Raw genomic sequence first — 18,964 nt, forward strand, 5'->3', positions numbered from 1 at the left:
GAAGGATGGGAAAAGGTGATGGTGGAAGGGTTTGGCGAAGGGAAACGGGAAGGAGGGCTTGGCCATACCATTACAGAGGAGCCTGCTGAGTGAGATATTACCGCCGTCATAACCTCTAATAACTACACAGAGCCCTTTATAACGCCTCCCAGCGCCTCATTGTACCGCGGTGGTAGGCTTCTCTTGTCTCGTACGTAATGTAGGATAGGAGCCCAGTGAGACCTGTACTTTTAGATGCTACCATTACACGCTGCACCTATTCGCGAACCATCGAAAAATCCCGAGTAAAGATCGAAATAAGAGAGAAAAAAGGTACGGTGTCTACGTACGAAGACCCTTTAGAATAACGGCGGTAACTATATACGATCGTCTCGAGAATGGTGGAAACTTGATTGCGCCACTTTATTCGAGACGTACCTAATTCTGTAAATGGGCGTCACGCGTGTTGGAGTCAGCGTTGCGGAACAGTAGGTCTGCCCCTTAGTCCAGGCTTTCGGCTGTCTTTCCCTCGGAATTATTGTACTGGGTGGTCTAACAATTATTACCGGGTCGGAATTCTGCGAACCGGGGGCGAATTTGTGTAGAAAAAATGTTTACGGCGCGAAGGGACACCGCAATTATGACAAGGGATCCCTTCGAGGCTATAACGATAAGAAGTTTAACTTTCGAGACAAAAGGTGCCTGTGAAATGAACAGTAACGTCGCGTAGAAACGATTGACACCGAAGGAAAAAGCAAGATACGCGAGTCGCTATAAAAGTTGTCGGTTCGTTTCGCAAGGATCTAGTTTTTAACTAATTTGGACAGAGCTTAATTAACTTCTGATCCATACGCTGTTAACCAGGCGCCCGTATCGCGTGATTTCACAATCCTTTGGTAGCACAGGTGCACATCCTGGCCGGTTGATAGAATACCAGGATACAGGTTGCCCGCAACATTTTCTCCGTCTGCGTTTCTCGTATTACGTTTTACTCTGTTTTTCACCGGCTTTCTTTCGCCGCGCGGTGCATCTTGCAACGTCACGAGCGTTTATCCATTTTACGTCATTTGCCATGCCCGCACCGTGAAACTGATACTCGGTTGCGTTCATTTCCGCAAGGTTTTGTTGCTGCACCGAAGTGAGATGCGCCGGATAGCGAGAGGAACGAATTCGCTGGTCTTTAAGGGGAATTAGAATTGCGATTAATCAGCAACGCGAGCAGACCCTCCTTATATCTTTCCCGGTGTCGTTGCACCTTTATCATCCTTATTAGAAAAAGAAAGGAAAATATCGTGAATGCTGATCGAGATCGAGATAGAGTAGCTGATAATGCATTTTCTAATACCGGGATTAGAAAGAATCTGTCAGCTGTCTAGACAAGTTAAACGTTTGAAACAGTTGTCTGACGAACGTAAAATCCGGATTTAAACCTTGCACTTCGAAATAATCCGATTTGTCGATTTTGTTCCCGAGTAAGATAGTATCAACTTGTTTGTTGTAGCTACATAATTTCAGATCGAAATTCGGGTCAATTTTCATTTATGAACTTTCTCTTTCATTTTTCTACATATTTCTTGATGAATGGGATATTAAACTATATTTCATCCTTTATTCATTTAATTTTCTACATTATTTTTAACTTAAAAATAAGTGAATCATGAAACGTCGGTAGTTCTGGCATTAATTTGAGCGATAAAAGCGTAATTTGTATACGACGGTCCGATACTTTTGATCGATGGGTTTCAGCATCGTATCCGGCGAACAAGAATCCTCCGATGTCCACTTCCGTGAAAAGTAGCGAACGCGTGTCCGCTTTCGCAGCAGCCACATCTCGGACGCGAATGATCCCGTGTCGGTGCAGCATCCTTATGGGTGTAATGATGTTATTTTCTTGTAGCAGTAACTCCGCGGCGGCAGAAAAAGCTGGGCCCCCACAGCAGTTACATGTCTGTAGCAGTCCGCATACCTAACTCGTTCGACTTTAACCCCCTGCGTGTAGCCGGCCTGTACGCATTCCGTATTCTCCTTGCCGGTCGGCGTGCCGTTACCGTAGTTACACACCTGGACGCCATTTGTAAAGGGGGGCCTTTCGTTTTTTTAATTTTGCGTGGGTAGGCTAGATCGAAGCCACCGGTGGAATCCTCGTCAAGGTAAGCCGACGACGAGGCGGCAGGCCAACCACCAACCAGCCCCCTACCTTCCGCTGCTCGTTATTACGTCGCTGGCCCTTTGCGTAGACTGACTTTTTCTTTTTACTGACCGTTGAAAGAGCCGATAATTAAAGACAGGCAAGAATGCGCGGTGCACAAAGGGACAGCCAACCGGTGTGCGGTACACCGGCCTTGTCGGGTGTGAAGGACACCTCGTAGGGATGCGCCCGATTCGGTATAAGGATCGTGCGAAACCACTCGTTTGCGGCTGTTCAAATTCGAACATCCCTGTTTTTCGGGCGTAGCAACGATATTAGCGCGGTTAATTAGTTCTGGAATGACGATGCCTTTCGGCCTCGCTTTTCTTTCGTTTCATACGGACTACCCTGTTCTTGAAAACGCTTCGTTCTGCTCGTAACCTGTTACACAAATTCATATATATGAGTTCGCCGAATGACCCATAAATGATTCTTCGCATTTGTTAGCGCAAGATCCTCGTCGATGTTTGTCGGTGTACCGCGATCGATCAAAATCGGCGTATTCTCTTTTAATTACAGGACAAAGCGCGACTTTTTTCCGGTATATGGCCCGGCAAAGGAACCTTTTAGGCTGTCGGTAGGTACGCTGATGGTCTGCACGCTAATACGACTGTCGGCTGGCTGAATCGTGACTAAACGCATTTCGATCGAGCCACGATCTGAAAGCAAGATACTGGAAGCGACATCCACGGGGATGAGGCGTTCGATCAGCCCGAACATCGTGTACTACGTTCACAGATTGAGACGTAAGAGTCGTAAGGGGTGGTCGGGGTCAAATGTCGTCCTGTACAAAGGACAAGCCGCGACTTAAAGACGATGGACATGGACCGAAATACGTGATGGATGATACAGGGTTTCAGTCGTAAATAACTTCCGTCTATTTTTTCCCCCTTTACGTTTTCTATCGTCTAACGTGTATTAGAAGCCAAGAATTTGGCTTAGATTCGCCTGAGCGAAAAGGAATAACATAATAATAAAAAGAAATTTTTAAGGCGAGGGGTTAATGGATCTTTCAAGCTCCGTTCGCGAAAAGGGGTAATTTATGGTGTCCCAAGTTGCGCCATGATCTCGCATTAAAGTGTTTCTGTAGATGGTTGACCCTACGACGAACTGGGGAGATAAAAGTGATGAATATGGAAAGATAATTTTACCCACTTTTCAATTTTATCTTTTGCCAGTTACTTGGCTGATTAGAATTTAAAATAATATTAAATTCTTTGTGCATTGTATTTAAAAATTTGTTTATATAATTTGAAATAATCTCTAGATAGGATTCGTTTCTGACCACCTGTTTAGAGTTTTCTTTTCTATTCGATGTTACGAGAGGACCGGCCATCGATCTTTCGATCGATATTAGAAACTCCTGCTGTGCCTAAATTGCTACACAGGTATTTCTTGGACCAATTAGCACGCGATAGAGAGATTTCTATCCGTGATCGATGAGCCTGCATAGATTTTAGGATTGCTATAAATCGTATCTGCGATCTTCGTATACCTAATGCTTTTTTCTAGCCTCGATTTCAGAAGTGTCCTTAAAAATGAATTATACGAATCTATGGTGCGAAACTTGAAGGTTTACCTATTGATTTGCGGGATATAATTCAAATAGACTCTTTGGCGTGCTTGTGAGCATTTAATCTACAGGCACGTGAGTATTTGCCTACGACTTAACAGCTTTGAAAGACACGGTAAAGGCTCCTTAGTTACGAGTAGAATGAGAACGTTGCAGTTAAATCATTGCTATTAATAAGATCCTCGTTGCTTGCTTCGTGGTGTCAGGTGTCGATAGAGTATAGTACTCCGTAGAAGAATAAACCCACCCTAAATCTTGAAATTTCAATGCTTGCGATTCGATTTAAATCTCAATTCCATTCGTTCGAGTTTCTAGCTTTATTTATTCATCTCGTTGTCGATTTCTATCTCCGCGTTGTTACGTCAAATGTGTCGATTTCTTCGTCCGCGTAGAGAACGTTATCAACACGGAGAGATTTCTCGTAGTAACCCATTCGCACATGACTCGATCGGAGAAAGTGTTACGACATTCTCGAGAAATTGGCTCACGCCATCGAGAGATTTACTTCCATGTTCCTAGATTTCGTGGCTTGTTTGTTTTTCAAGCAGTGTAAATCATCCAGGCTTATTCTATTATCAGCTGATTGAACTGTGCGGATATTTGATCGGATCAGTTAATTGAATAGATACGTGTGGCAGAATTTCACCCTTATTTTTCTTGTGAAAGTTTTCATTTATCCTGATGGATATCCGATTCAACGTTTATTTTTCATCTCGAGGGGTGCAAACCATCCCTTAAATTAATCAATGTTAAGAAACTATGTAAAATCCCATAATAGAGAATCTAGGTCAACAAAGACGATGTAGATCGTCGAAAGACGTTGTTGCAATGACGTTCGAACGACGCATACGGTGCTTGCAAAATAAAAAGAAACCATTTAATTCCTCGCTGGTGCGGCTGTAATTAGTCACATGCGAACGAGACGTAAGTCATAAAACGAACCATTCGACGGCAGGTTATCCTATAGTTCTGTCACATCTGTCATACGGACGCATTGAACTGACGCAACGAGGCATCGAACAATTGTACAAGGAACACCCACTGTGTCTCTCGGTTACATCATCCTAGTAACAGCCTACCGGTCCCCAAGTGTCTCGAACTTCGAACCGGGTCGTTTCTAGCACAGCGACACGCTTCCACCTATACGATTACGCGTCCTCGTATTCCATTAAACCAGCCGGTGCGGCGGATTGAAAGTGAAAATTACATGTCCGGTTTAAACGGACGGCTTTCCTCGTTCGTATGGGAGATTGGTCGGTAGCGAGGCCATTTAAAGACGTCTGTCCGCCCGTGAGGAGGACTTTCAAGTCTGACAAGGTGAGCAAACGACCGTGAACTCACTGATATGTCTTAAACTTTGCCGCGTTATTAATTTTAAACGAACGGGTTAAAAAAAAAAAAAGAAAAGAAACGAACTCTCAACGTAAACTCCTCCCTTGTTCGTTTGGAGTTAATCTGTAATGGTAGAAAATTTCAGGCAAAGCCGGTGGAGTTGAAGGCTAAACTCTCTCCTTGCTGGTGTTCATTAGCACAAAGAGTGCAGCGTTAAGTTCAAGGTCGGCTCCGGTTCGAAATCGAAATATAGAGAGACGGATGTAGGGTTGAATCCTCAATGTACCCTACCATTTCAGTCACCGCCATCGCTACCGCAGACATCATCATCATCATTATCGTCCATCTCGTCGTTATCATCATCATCATCATCATCATCTCGAAAATTTTACCTGGTTGTTGGCTTGGTTCCACTAGTTTAGTCGTCACCCATTTACGCGTGCCAATCATACGAGACCTAACATAGGAACGGTCTATCGTGATCCAACCGGCGAACACTTTGACCCGTGACGTTTTTAGACTCTATCGTGCACACGGTGCGTGAAATTCGCGATGTCATAAATCACACGCGTTTCTCAGCTACTGCTTAGAAGCTGATCGGACAGGTGCAATCACGGGCGCAACATTATACGACGTTTCAAAGAGTCTGCATAGTCAGAGGACAGCTCTATTACATTAGAATTGTTGCTTCTTGCCTAAGCAACAGAACGATCAATGACTATTTAGATAGTCTGTGTGTGGGTTTCACGTTGCTATTTCGGAGCCCACTTTAATTCCTAGGTTCCTCTCTGTTGATGACTCAACAGTGGTCACTGACAGTTGGTATACAAAAAAGGTAAGATCAGAGTGGAAGCAGAGTGCTTCTTAACATTGGTACCGAACAAATTGTTCTCTCAGTTTCGTTTGTATAGAATTGGCTAAATAGTTAAGTAGAGGTCATCGAATGGCCATCAGAGAGAGCGGATTTGAAGGTTAATTCAATAGGATATTCTATCTTAGACGTTCGTTTCATATAAAGTTAACTGAATCGGACCAGGTTCGAAATGATCCAACTAGTTCCCTATCATCATGGTAAGCGGTAATACTCTTTTGCTAACGTGGCACGTCCAATGTAGAGCACTCGTGCACTCTTCATCAACTAGACTCTCGGCACGTAAATCGACTTTAAAGCTCAATTATTTATATACCCTATCCGCTGTTGATTCACTCGTACGATGATTACGTCAATCATAATACGGCTTGGCTTGCTAAGAGTCGACATTGTGATTGGTCTGGCTGGATCCAGTTAACTACCCGCAGAAATCAAGTAAAATAGAAACAAGAGCCAGATCCTCAATCACCCTATAATTGTACTCTGTCTGTTCAGCCGCAACACCCTTGATATTTCGCGATCCACAATTTTCTCTTCTTAGATAGCTTCTGCGTGTCTGTTGGCCAGTTAGCGATCTCCCTCTGCTTGCTTACTTTCGTGTTAGCAACCGTATTTATTAAGATGACACGCATATCCTGAATACTGGACCCTGAGATCGGGCGTGTCCCTTTCACTTGCTGCGATTTATAATGCTTGCTTGATAACATTATTAAAGGATCGAGTGATTTTTAACGATTCGTCGATTAAGAAAGGAGGATTTGTCTCTTCAAGGACTCGTCTCTTAAGGATCTCTTTACGATATCGAAAGAGGCTGAAATTGGTTTTCACTTATCGTGTCATTATACTTTAAATAGTACTTCCAATGTTACGCCATGTTAAAGAAAGAATCCCAATAGACGGGATTAAGAAAATGAATTGACAATTTGAAAATTTCAAAAATATCGTGTGGTAATACGAATTTAATGAAGGTATTGAAATCAATCCTACGATCATTAAAACCCACAAATCGTTGGTCCCAGATCCATAGAATCACCTACCGTTCGATGTCTCAATCCTTTCACGATTCATTCTGAAGCAAGAACGCATCATCCCAGTTCGAGTCATCCTTCGCATCCACCTCCGTGTAGAGGTCGTAGAAGCGAATCGACGTGGAAGAAGGGATCGTTACCACCCTCGCACCGGGAGACTCGCGCCAAGTATAGCGTTGTCCGTGGACCGAATCAACTCTCTCCGTCTATCGTACGCCGGGGCGTCGTGGATGCCTTCAAGTTGTGCAGCTTTTTGGTGGGGGACCTTGACCGAGTGACGTTCACCAGCGGCAGGCAGGAGCAGCAACATGGTACCAGCAGGAGCAGCGAGCAGTAATAGCAGCATCAACGCCGGCTCTACCATACCAGCGTGCTCCTCGAGACGCGTGTATACCTGTTAACGTCCGCGTATGTCCGCTCGCTGGCTCTCCATCCGTCCGTGCCGCGTCCGTCCGTCCGTCCGTCCGTCCGTTCGTCGGGGCCTTCTCCTCTGGCTGTCTCTCTGTCGGGGCTTGGGCCCGGTGGGATAGGACGGGTCCGCGGTGGAAGGAGTAGTAAGCGGCCTACGCAGTTTCAAGCTGGGCCCCAGCTTTTATTAGTTCTTCGGCGCTCGGCGGAGAACGGTGCGTGCCGGAGTGGTACCCAGCAGAAAGTGCGTTCAGATCCGCGGAATTTATAAGTTAACCAACGTAAAGCGGTGCGAATGAATGGTCGAAGTGACAGTTAGGATCGGCAAAAAGTCGAGGGGTATATCATCGTGTAATTGGACGATCTTTCTTCGTTAGCCAAGGAAAAGGTGTGTGTGAATAATCGTTAGACGAGAGTGACTTCGAGGAGAGATTAGTCGAGACAGTTGTTGGGGATTTTTGGTAGGAAGAAAATCGAGAACGCGGGAACGAGTATCGATCGATCGATGATCGATGATAATCGTTCTGGTGACGTCGTATCGGATCAGGATCGGGCGCAAGGTGTTCGTCTCGCCGGTCCCACGGGACGAGACACCCGGTTGCCCCGGTGGCAGTGACAGTTGCTGTACGTGAGAGTGTTTTGTTCGGTTTAACCACGAGCCGAGTTTCTCCTCTGTCTTCTTGCCGCTCCGATACAAACGGGGGATATCCTTAAACAGAGAGTATACCAGAGGCATTACCGATCGGAATGCTACTGTGCCAGTGAAGGTAAATTGAATTCTGAAGTTTGACCGATACTTTATGAGGCTTACACGCGTTTCGGTTTGCTAATACGCGTCAATCTCGTTGACTGACGTTCCGTCGTCCCTTTCCGATCGTGAATTGACTCGTTGACAACGCGAAACCGTGGGAACATCTTGTGACACGCTTCGAGGAGATTCGCTTTTAACAGGTTTCCTCTTTGAAGGAAGAAGATGGTCGTGATCGATACGTCGCGTCGACTGTTACGACGCAGTAACGAGAATCGATCAAGGCTACCAGTGCTATTCCGGCCGGAGTGTAGTGCAGCGTAACCGTCGATAGATTAGTGTTATATAAAACCTCCAATATCGTGTGTTTGCACTTAACAGTCCAAAGTGTGCAATATTCTACTCGTAAATAGCAGAATTTTCTTCCTCAAAGAGTGAACGGAAAACTAACCTACCCCGTAAGTCGTGATTCTGATGTTCCTACGAAATGGAGTAGATTTTATCGATTTCGATGATCTTGACATATGTTATCAAAGTTGATATCTTGAATAATTTTACTTTTCTTCTTTTACTAATATAAGGATTATGAAAAATTCTAACTGCAGCATCTCACTTCTTATGTCCATTAAAATTCCACTTGGACTTTTCCTAAGCTCAAACTAAAAAAGAACGTATTACGTATTATTACGTATATCTTTTAATGTTATACTTGTATAATATAAAATTACTCAGAAAATTAATTTCTCTAAGATATATCAAGATCATTGAAGTCGATGAAACGTATTCTATTTAACATAATTAAAACGATATTTCGCCTCATTTATTTTAATGCGAAGGTACAAATCACTTTCGTAACGAGGTCATCGTAATTATCGCGATCATGGAACAATTTAGTGGCTTGATATGTGCATTCTGTTTGTCAAAGAGAGACTCCAATTGAAAGGGAAACGACTTTCAACGGACACGTGCGATTTACTCTCGAGCCATGATGATGGTTCGATGATAGGGAAACTAGAAATACAGAGGGAATAGCAATATCATCGTTAACGCGTTGACTACCTCGGTGAAAATGGACATATGTAATACGACGCATTGACATTGATTATTAACACCTTGACGGACACAATAGTTAGTAGTATATTTTATATGATTAGCCGCTTGGATGGCGGACCATGGAGAGAGCTCCAATTTGAATTCAATTTTGTATTTCATATTATTTTAATTTTCTAAATTTTTCAATTATTTTGGTTAAAATAACTTTAACCAAAGTTTGTCTCCTTTTTTTTTTTATTAATTATTTGATGCGTTGGTCATCGTGGACACCCTCATGACAATCAAATTGTTAACCAATGGATCATTAATTCACATTAATTTATTTTATTCGTCTAACACTCAATTTATCAAATATGCAACGCATATTTAATTATCATTGCAGTGTGATGACTATTAAGGAAAAATATAGGATGCGGTTTCTTTTATTCAGATAGTATCTTAATTATACAAAAATTTATTCCGAAGGATTTTTGAATTAATGTAACAAGTTTTTATGATGGTATAAAGGATTCTCGGTAAATAAATTCGAAAAAAAAAGAATATTGAATCAGGATTGCAAATTGTCAAAAATATTTTATGCATTCCACGAAATCGTTTTAGAGTGGTGAATAATCGTATTTTCGTCTGATTTGAACTTTTTCCTTATTTTGGGGAGAAACACTATATTTAAATCTTACGTCAACTCTGCAACGATTCAACTTGTTTTTACGACTTGCGAAGCTCAACCGAGAAATAATATCCCATTTGCACCTTCTCCAGATTCGATGCGTCTTTTTGCAAACCAGCAAATCTCAATCGAGTACACTCTGTCTAAATATCAATTAACAGAATGTGTTAAGATCGTACAGATAAGTACAGATCGAAATCAAACTGGTACTACCATTCGTTAGCTCATTTTTATCGTTACCTTACCTTGAATATTTAAGTGTTCAATAAAATAACAGTAAAAAAATTAAGATAAAAATTTAATTAAAAATTCAATTTACAATTTTAATGTTCATCAGCAGCGACTGATATTAAGTACTTACTTGGTATCAGTTTCCTATGTCGGTACCAATCCAATATATAAACGCGACTTTTAATTTTCACATTGACGACTTTTAATTTAATGTCCACAAAATTGACGACATTAAAGAGAAGGTACGAAAGATAAATATTCTAGGATTCGCTTCGGTTATGATGCAACATATCGAATTACATGGTCCGATATTTTTGACAAATGGTTAACTCGCGGTGTCGCGGTATCTGCATACAAAATTCCCGTCTCGTTTTGGCCGGCAATAAAAGGCCACGTGGAGTTTGACACAATTACGAGGTGCCGTCGTCCTGTTTTAGCGTCCTTCTCGACGCGTCCCTCGTTAAGTCCAGAAATAGACGTCGGCAAGGCAAGGCTTATGAACAACTCAATCCTTTTCTTCTCTTTCCTCTCTTTCTTCTGCTCGATCTTTTGTTTCGCCTGTCCGCTCGCAGCAAGGCTCGCGGAATGAAGATCGCGCCTTCTCCGCCTGACGTGCGAATCCCTGCGGCTCAGCCGTGACCGAATCGTCTCTTTCATTGCCGGCAGAGATCCGTCGCGACGCGTCAGCCCCTGAAACGACGATTTGTTCGAATGGACGGGAAGAAAAGAAAAGAAAAGAAAAAAATGGTCGCCTCGCGAATATATTCGGCGGACCAAATATACGACCTTGACGTGGCCGAAGTGTGTCAGTGGAACACGCTGAGCCGCCCAAGAAATCTTCGAAAGCGGTCGACTTTGACCGATCGATTCGAAGCTTCGGTACAACAGCTGTTCAACCCTTATCCGGATAGTCTGTTTATCGTGCGAAAAGATCTCGTTCAACGTTTTCATCTGAATTTTCACTAAGGAATCATCTTATTTCACTTACACAACACTCTATACGAGTGATGCGGTGAATAATCCATTAAACCTCGAAATTGTTCTCATAAATTTCCTTAATCGTTCGTTTCATTTCACAGCATTTTCACTCGTTAAACGTCCACGCGTCTATGATTGCACGATCCCGTTCGATTTTTTTTCAAATTGATCGCATTAAACTGACGATTTCAAACGAGATCATCTTCATAAACATCCGCGTTGCAATCACGGAGAGTCATTTCAGGCTATCCGGACGGCCTCGATCGGAACACCGAATCCCATGATGCGCCTTCTTCCTAACGACGTGTTTTCGTCGGTGCTGATCGTTAACGAGCGTTTTTCAACAACAGTTACGGCGTTTACGTAAATTTATTGGGCAGCTTCGATATTGACTGTAAAACGCAGCTCGATTCGCTCCGAAAGAAATAACAAGCTAAAGAAAGGAAAAAAAAAGAAGAAAAAGAAAGGATAGAGGTACAAGTACCATCAATTTACTCCGGCGAAGAGATACACTCTTGGCACCAACTGTTCGAACGTGCGAAAACGAGTCATCGACCGTACGTTGACCATCCTCTTGCACCGACTGCTCGTCATTTTTCCTCGACGATATTGAAGAACCGGCCGACGCGATGCTGTACCCTGTTGCTCCAGGCGCGGACCTTTGATTTTATCATTGAATCATTGAATGGACGGGCCACCGCAGTAGGAGAACAATAAAACAGACCGAGAAAGGTGGTAAATATTTACCGGGGACAAGTGACTCTTTATCGCGGCGAGGTGCTGCGCGAACAACGTTACAGGATCATATCGTACTACATTCCATTAATGCAATTTTATTGCAACCATTTCTGCTTATTTTCCTCCGTACCGAATGGTATTTCGAAATTATTATCACTTCGTTGCAACACGATGGATATTCATCGACGGTAGCTCCGAAGGAACGAACGTCTTTATAGAATACTTGAACAACAGCTTCGGTCGCTAATTATTGTCGTTTTGTTCTTCGGAGTATTATCGAAAGAAGTTGCCATCCATTCGTTGTACAATATTCTCGATCTCTTAAGAAATGAAAATTATTTTAACTAAAACTTGGGGTACCCTGATGGTAGCTTAGCTTCAGAGATTTCATGGTGTATCCAACGTTGAGAACCGCTAGTGGAGATATCGACATAGATAACGGAAATAGTTCAGGTGAACAAAGTTATTACCCGTGTGTATATGTACAGATATATTCGAAGCGATTGCTGATTATACGAGAATGAGAGGAACACTGTGATCCGGTGCGTGGATGAGCTAGCCGATCAGAAGGCAAGAGCAGCACCGCCCTCGCGGAGTATCTCGTTCGCCAAATATGGCGAGCATCGCTTCACCTGGGAGTATCTTAATCCGGTGATCGCGGTCATGCGAATTGTCTCATTTGAGACTGGCATACGAGCCTCTGTCCCTTCCGTGAGGGTCTAATAAAGTCGTTGAGCGACGGGCCTAACCCTTGCTGCATCCTCGAATCGCGGACGTGTCACGATTAGATGGCCTTGAGAGATGGGAAACAGAGAGAGGACGAGGTCACCTCTGGCCGTTCCAAGGGCGAGAGTAAGATTCATCGCGGATAGTCGAAAACCCGAGCTGAATTCGAAATGACGCGACGTTGAAAACCGAGGCTCTGATACTCTCGAACAGGCAGAGTCGCAAGGTTGTATCTCTGCTTGATAGTCGGAAGTCAATTGCGTATCTCATTAAACGGAATGCCGGACAGCGGTGCGACATCAGCGATATTTTTAGAGCTGTTTTTATCGATACTTGGCTCGGCTCTAACGAGTTCGCGCCACGAGTTCTCGCGACCGGTTGACTCGCAATTACGGATTCATGGATCTTCCAGGAATAACGTTTACCTCGGTTCGATGATTTCTCAGACTTAGTCTTTCGTATGATGAATTTAGAGAAAAAAGAAAATTGTCATCTTTTTATTTGACGAATTTTTGCAAGGTATCTGTTAAAAAAAAATTGAACATTCCAAGCTTTGCACGATGCTTAACGAAAGATGGGGTAAAACAAGAACGTACATAGTAGCTTATCGCACGATCGCGAAGTCATTGTTACTATAACGCACAGTCATCGTCATCCTCGCAACTGTCAATAGTCCATTTGCACGTATCTCGAGTATCTCATCAGGTTGCATGATGGCAATGGAGACCATTATCACCCCGTTGTATTTATCATGATTATCGTCGGTGCACTCGAAAACAACCTCATCGACGAGTCTTTCCTGTTGCGGTTAAAAGAAAAGCGAACTGACTGGCAATTAGACATCAGATTCGAACAGGATAGTGCTGTCTATCGAGAAGCTGTTTTGAATAGAGCCGCGTTTGTTTCCTTTACAAAATGGCGATATTAAAAAAAAATTTATCAAATCATCGCTAAGGGCGAAGAGTCTTTTTTACCAATTACATTATTTGGATGACGAGTTTTGGAAAAGTAAAATTTCGACGAAGCAAAGAAGAATCCGTGATATTCGTAATTTCCTCCAGCAGCAAGCAACGGCGAGGAAATTGCTTCCTCGAAACGATGATAAACGAGCAAGAAGTCCGGTATCGGTCATCGGTGACCGGCCTGCTGGAACCAGAATAGTTCTTGAAACATTCTTTCCGCGGAATTGCTGTCTCACTGTCCAGCAAAATGTGAAAGGAAGCCCTAACAATGCGACCGGTACTTTTACTTACGACCGCAACTGGCACTATCCTAGTTCGACACTAAATCGCCGATAGAATCGATTTCTCTAACCGCAATAAGGACGACCGCAATCGTAGAGACGTAGGTACTGTTCTCTCGCGTGTACATATCGTACGTACGGCCGCTTGGAACGAGCTTTTTCGCAAATACAGAAGTGAAAAAACGGGAAAGAATTTTACGATAGTCACGTAAGAAAGGACGTTACGCGGACAGATCATAAATCTCGATCAACGAGAGGTGATGAAAATGATATTAAGAGCGCAGCTTTGCTTGGCTTACAGGTCGGTGATCGGGTCTAGCGGTGTGATCGAATACAGGGAAGGAGAGGGGAGATTAGTGGGCGGGGGTGCAATTAGCTGGCGGGTTTAGCAAGGTAAAAGATAGAGAAAAAGAGAAAAAGAAAAAAGAATCCGTGCACGGTTCCGGCTACAAGGTGTGTTATGATCGGAAGCGAAAGATGCTCGAAGTTCAGCACTCGGATTATTTAAGAGAGGGAGAAGCCTGCAACCCTCCTACCGACCATTTACTACACCCCGATTCGACCGGGGCTTCCGTTTCCGGGTGGAAGCCCGCCGAGAGAAGCGTCTCCTTCAATCGAGACGTCCACGTCAAGAGGATCGGTGAGTCCAGGCAATCACACCATATCAAAAAGAAAAAAAAAAGAATCAAAAATAGCGGCCAATTCGTAGAGCGACATGCTACGAGCTGCTTAACGTTGCTTGACTTTCATTATTTTTTTATCACACTTCTCCCTTCTTTCATTTAACCGATCCTAAAGTGACACAATTTTAACGCTTCGATATCCCATTTTTGTTTAACAAAGAAATTATCTGGATCTCTTTTTCTGAGAACCAACTATGCGAGAGATTCTCAGCGCGAAACTAGCGGCCCGACACAAATAATTTTCATAATCTAGAGATCGCTCTAAGACCGGACCGTATTTTTTTTCTGAAACGCAACAACACGTCCTCCTGGCAATCGTTCTCATAATCTTGCATTTTCTCTCGTCCCGAGGTCGCCATTTTCACTCCAAGCATAACACGAGAACTGGCTCTCTCTATTCTTTGTCAAATATTTTACGTGGCTAATTTCAAACAAAAGAGCAAAAGATCTGTAGGTAGCGAAAGCGAAAAGTCAAGCTACGTTATGTCAGCACGGAACGTGTTCCGCTTTATTTATTATATCCTAACTGTTCCAAGCTCGAGCTCTCGATATCAATGTATAACACATTTAATCAAGACCCTGCCGCTGACTAACGGCACGAATAATCGTTGCGCTGTGCGATCGATCCGATCGATCTTCTCCCCTTGTGTGTAATCATTAATAATGTCTCAGTAATGCCATTAATTGTGGTCTGTTAATAAATCTGCTGATCGCGTAACAATAATTTTTTCGTGGATACTTACCGTATGATTAGTTCAAATTCTTTTGTGGAATAAAAATTTATTTTTTCTTGATTAAAATAAACAAAACAATTTTGCATAATATGATAAATAGTTCCGGAAATAAAGATTCAAATGTACACCCCATTTTCGGGCAAATGGGGTGAAAATCGCGAAATTCACAGGCTTGTATTTATCTGAATTTTTCATCCGGTAATTACCTAACAAAAAGAAAATTTCAAAATTGTATCACTTTTCAAATTTGTTGGATTTTCGATCAGTCATTTTGTCTCGTGCTATTTTTTATAATTATGATATGTGGGCTCGTAATATGGCATTGGTGTGTGCGCGCTGGACTCAATTTCCTCTTTTACCATCAGCTTAATTATTAATTACAATTAATTATCTCCCCTCTGTTTTCCTTCCTAAACGTGTTGCGTGGATCGTTGACAAGGATCCACACGGTATTCGAACAGGCTATGTATATGTGTTCCATCGTAATTACGGTGGTTTGCTTAGCGTATCATCCCTTAACGCACGTGTCGAGCATGTCGGACTAACAGGGGAACACGTAAGATCCTGACAATTCGGATTTTTCTGTTCCCTTGCACGCTACGCCCGATCTGCGAACAGCTTTCATTTAATTAACGCGATTTTATAATTTCATTTCTATCATTTCAGCAGAAGCCACAAACACGCTGCTCGTTAATTAAACGAGCATTGCGTGAGAAAGTGAAAACTTTGACCGATTCACAGGCAGAAGGATGGTAATTTGTATTAGACAATTCAACGTTATTTCCGGGTAGAATTTTTATTTCTCAAATGTACAATCCAATTTTCTATGGCCCTTTGCTAATTTTCTGGTAAGAGCGTCGATCACTGTTCCCTTGGGTAAAATGGCATCGTAAGACATTCTTCTCCGATAATGTTCGTCGAGGTAGCCGGCGAGACTTCTCCATCGGTGTCCATTGACGCGAGGCCGTCGATTTTCTTCGCTATCGAGCCGAGGGAGATTGTCAAGGTCGAATGTCAACATCGCAAATGGGTGGTCAACGACCTCATCACCCATTCACTTTTTGCTCCTTCCTCTGTGTCATGATCTCACCGCGTGAACGGTTGGCAAAAAAAAAGAAGAAAAAAAACGGCACAACAAAACGAGAGAGAAAGAAAGAAAGGAACTTACGTCGGGAGGAAATTACTTTGAAATCGGGATAATCGAGCGTGCTCGCGTAATTAAATTCGTTAATCAGTCATCGGGTCGGGATCCGACTTAACGACACGTTAGTTAACCGACCGGTCGGCATCTTACTCCGAATTTCTCGCCTTTGAGCTGGTTGAATTACTCCTTTGAATCTTACGAGCCGAGACTAACCCGGGCAAATTGAATATCGTCTTCTCTTCGCATTGACTCCGATCACCCCGCGTCTTCTCGGAACATAATATTCTGCGGTTCTTTATTACGCGCGTCTGTGATTCTTCGATCTCGTTCAATTTTTCATCTTTTCTATTCTTGACGGATTTTTCTCGGATTGTTTAAAATACTTACCGGTTAACACGTTCAAGGCTGATTCAATAAATTTACCTGTATCCACGAGATTCGATTGCCGGACAAAATCGACACCAATTAACTCCCCGGTGATCAGGAATAACGCGCGTTAATGAGCGTCGGGACATCAATCAGCGCCGATCTTATCTCGGCTGATCTACACCTGTTGCTTCGGGCTCGAACGTGTTAATCTGTCGAGCCGACCTATCTGTAGTCGGTCAACGCAAATTGCGCTAGAATCAGTTAAGGTATCAGTTCAAGGTAGGACGATAGGAATGAAGAATTCAAAAAATGATAAAGATTCCCCTTTCTCGGTAAACCCGAAGCCGTCGTGAATAACTCTGTTACGAGAGATCTCGGGGGGGAATCGTTATGCACGGTCACGCATCGACTCGTCCGTCCTCCGTGTCCGAGTTCTTCCTCTTTCTGAATGAACGATGCTGAGAATCCCGAGACAACCGAGAATCTCCGCTAAGACCGGCCAAAGTTACGAGACGGACGATGTTGAACGTTATCAAGGTAGAATCTTAAATGCCACGGATTTAATTGTGAGTCGGACCGGTGGAATGCGATTTCAAAGTTTACCATGTTAGTCTGGCAAGATTCACAAGGATAGAAAGCTCCAGACCACTCTCACTTTTCTTACATCTCGTAATTCTTACCATCATTCTCGCGTGCTTTTAATTATATCGTTCAAGGTTACGTTTGTTTGCTTCTAATTAACCCCGATTCCTAATCCTTCATTTCTCAAACTATCCGGTAAATCATCTGTATTTTTCTTTTTTAATTTTCTTTAATTTTTCAAGAAAAAAAAATTAGTATTACACCTTGTAAAAACAGTTCATTCCGTATAATTTTAATAAATAAATAATAAAACGTGCGCAGGATGCGCAGGCACTTTAAGCCTCTTAGGACGAGTATTTACGCCCGGAACCAGAGTGCGCTATTGTCAGAAGAAGGTAAAGAGGTGGCTCGGTATCCCTTTAAGAAGCGACTTTGTAGGAGGGTAAAAAGTCTGCATCATAGAGCGGTGCATTAGTGGCTGCACCGTATTTCTTATTATCCCGGCACGAGGTGTACGTTCCCTAGAGCCCTCTCCCTTTCTCTTTCCCTTTCTTCCTTCTGTCTCGGTCCGTGGCCGATGCTCGCCGTTCCTCCGGCGTCGTCAATGCGGGCGGTCCTAAGGAGTCAGCCTAGTTGGCCGGTGCAGCATTGCGTTCGTGCATGCACCTCGTCCAAGCTTGTTAAGGGCCCCTTGTATCGTCCGCATTATCCCGCCTGCCGGCGTTTCCTGGATCGTCGCGTGCTTCGCCAGGGATCGGCCTTAAACCTGCCGCTGCTTCGCATAACGGGGTGTAATATGCTCCTGAGACCGTGTCGGAATGTTGCTTATCTTCCTAATGAATGCTGAATGGAGATTGTTTCGACAGGTGTTGGGTAATTCAACTTTCCGACCTCGCCGATCGATTCGATTCTTTCATTGTTATCGATACCCACTTTCGATTATTTTCTATTTCTCATCTGCCCTCGCTGTATAGGAAATTGCAAAACGATACAGCTCAATCGTAGTAAATTTATTTAAGTTTCATGGAAACGTATCAGGCGGGAGGCGTACTTTCTCCGGGAGATCGTAATATAAATATCGTATGCTTGTCAGTATGCATCGGCGTTTATATTTAAATTGCCGGGACGAAGTGAAACGTCGCGTTTTCATAGAGAGAACTGGTCGAATGATGAGTGTGAAGAAGGCACGAGGAAGTAAGTACTTGTAGAACGAAACGGCGCGATATCGTTGGTCGACAACCCGTAAGATCGCGTATCGAATAAACGGTGGCCATTTCTGTTCCCTCGACGCTTCGGACGATTTCGAAGGAAAAGAAATTCCATTCTTGCCAGCTTTACTAGGCTGTCTCGGCTTTAAGGCTCTCGCGCGTTCGCTTTTATGCATTTTCCTCGGATGTAAACCAGAGTTGGATGAATTTTATTCGAAATGAAATTAAGAAGACTGGTTGGAAAAATATTTCCTTCGTTATTTTCAACACTGTTCATTTTGAAATGTCAATTTTTGGACAATTGTTTTCGTCGATCACGTTCCGTATTTCAACGTGCACAGTAACATCATCCCTTTGCAATTTATCTTCGATTCGATTTCTCTGTTACCTTCGACCGATCGATCGGTAATTTCTTTTTCTTCCTCTGGCCACATTGTTTCATGGCTGATCCGCTTCGATCGGCATCCTTGGTTGCGTGCTA

General features: G+C 43.2%; 1 protein-coding gene across 3 annotated transcripts in view; it reads left to right on the plus strand.

Annotated features, from left to right (window-relative positions):
• The first annotated feature begins 7,516 nt into the window (after nt 1–7,516).
• Nucleotides 7,517–18,964, plus strand: part of LOC114873768 — an 81,346-nt gene continuing 69,898 nt past the window's right edge. The window contains exons 1-2 of one of the 3 annotated variants that reach the window (XM_029182425.2): nt 7,517–8,146; nt 14,048–14,403. In XM_029182425.2, the coding sequence (XP_029038258.2) occupies nt 14,241–14,403 (163 nt within the window). In that variant the 5' untranslated portion in view covers nt 7,517–8,146; nt 14,048–14,240. The other 2 variants (XM_029182423.2, XM_029182424.2) reach the window with 2 other exon arrangements.

This window comes from Osmia bicornis, chromosome 11 (assembly GCF_907164935.1).
Source record: "Osmia bicornis bicornis chromosome 11, iOsmBic2.1, whole genome shotgun sequence".
NCBI classification, from domain to species: domain Eukaryota; kingdom Metazoa; phylum Arthropoda; class Insecta; order Hymenoptera; family Megachilidae; genus Osmia; species Osmia bicornis.